General features: G+C 40.7%; 1 protein-coding gene across 1 annotated transcript in view; it reads left to right on the top strand.

Annotated features, from left to right (window-relative positions):
- LOC109828796 (G-type lectin S-receptor-like serine/threonine-protein kinase SD2-5) overlaps nt 1–1,171 on the top strand; it is a 2,766-nt gene extending 1,595 nt beyond the window's left edge. Inside the window, 1 exon segment of the mRNA XM_020395736.1 lies at nt 1–1,171. This exon segment is cut by the window's left edge and continues 9 nt beyond it. Coding sequence (XP_020251325.1) covers nt 1–1,010 — 1,010 coding nt within the window. The 3' untranslated portion in view covers nt 1,011–1,171.

The raw sequence follows: 1,438 nt of genomic DNA, 5'->3' as shown, positions 1-1,438 counted from the left end.
GATTCAGTTATAAAGAGCTTCAAGATGCTACTGATAATTTCAGTGTGAAACTCGGGCAAGGGGGATTCGGGTCAGTATATCTAGGCAAGCTCCCAAATGGTGCTCGGATTGCAGTGAAGAAACTGGAGGGCATAGGTCAAGGAAAGAAAGAGTTTCGTGCTGAAGTTACTACTATAGGAAGTATTCATCATGTTCATTTGGTGAGGCTCAAAGGATTTTGTGCAGAGAGCTCCCATCGGCTTCTTGCATATGAATATATGGCGAATGGATCGCTTGACAGATGGATTTTTCAGAACGGAAGTGAAGGGCCTCAGCTGAATTGGGATCAGAGATACAATATAGCTCTAGGCACGGCGAAGGGGTTGGCTTATCTACATGAAGATTGTGATGTGAAGATAGTTCATTGTGACATAAAGCCTGAAAATGTGCTCCTCGATGATCATTTTCTTGCAAAAGTATCTGATTTTGGGCTTGCAAAATTGATGACCCGAGAGCAGAGCCATGTATTTACAACAATGAGGGGCACAAGGGGTTATCTTGCACCTGAATGGATCACGAGCTATGCAATCTCAGAGAAAAGTGATGTGTACAGCTTCGGTATGGTTTTGCTTGAAATAATCGGAGGAAGGAAGAACTTTGATCCTGCTGAGACTTCTGAGAAGGCGCATTTTCCTTCGTACGCTTTCAAGAAGTTGGAGGAGGGAAAGCTTATGGAGATATTTGATTCCAAGTTGAGATTTAACGACAAGGACGAAAAAGTGGAAACAGTGATCAAGGTTGCATTGTGGTGCATTCAAGAGGACTTGACACTGAGACCGTCGATGGCCAAGGTAGTACAAATGCTTGAAGGCCTAGCTTATGTTCCTCAGCCTCCGAGTTCAACTCAGATTGGTTTTCGATTGTATGCTAATCTTTTTAAGGCAATAAGTGAAGAAGGCTCGTCTTCAGGGCCATCAGACTGCAACAGTGATGCATTCCTTTCAGCTGTGCGCTTATCTGGGCCAAGGTAGTTAGGTATGCTGAGATGCAACTTGAAAAAAATATTAACTGAAGGTGTGTGTTGTGTTTTTTGATCACTTGTATATATCATGCATACATGCTTGAGAATGTAATCTTACGTGATGAAATTTTGAGGTCTAGTATAATACAATGAGTTTTCATTGTTGTTTTATTTGCTCTGCATAGATATTTGTTCAGTATTTATTTCATTGCACTTATGTCTTTAAAATCACACCCTTGTATGCGTTTGGTTACTATGTGAAATATATCCAGTTCTGTACAAAAAGGGAGAATCTTGCCTCATCAATCCTGTTTCTCGCTCTGTTTCGATCCCTTTTCTTTCCTTATCATAAAGTTACATGATAATAATTTTCTTGGGCAAAAACACTCTGGAAAATGTTGAACATAGCCTGCATGTGGAGTTCGTTTGTTTTGATGA

Source organism: Asparagus officinalis, chromosome 1, assembly GCF_001876935.1.
Source record: "Asparagus officinalis chromosome 1, Aspof.V1, whole genome shotgun sequence".
NCBI lineage: Eukaryota > Viridiplantae > Streptophyta > Magnoliopsida > Asparagales > Asparagaceae > Asparagus > Asparagus officinalis.
This window is presented reverse-complemented; position numbering and strand designations above follow the sequence as displayed.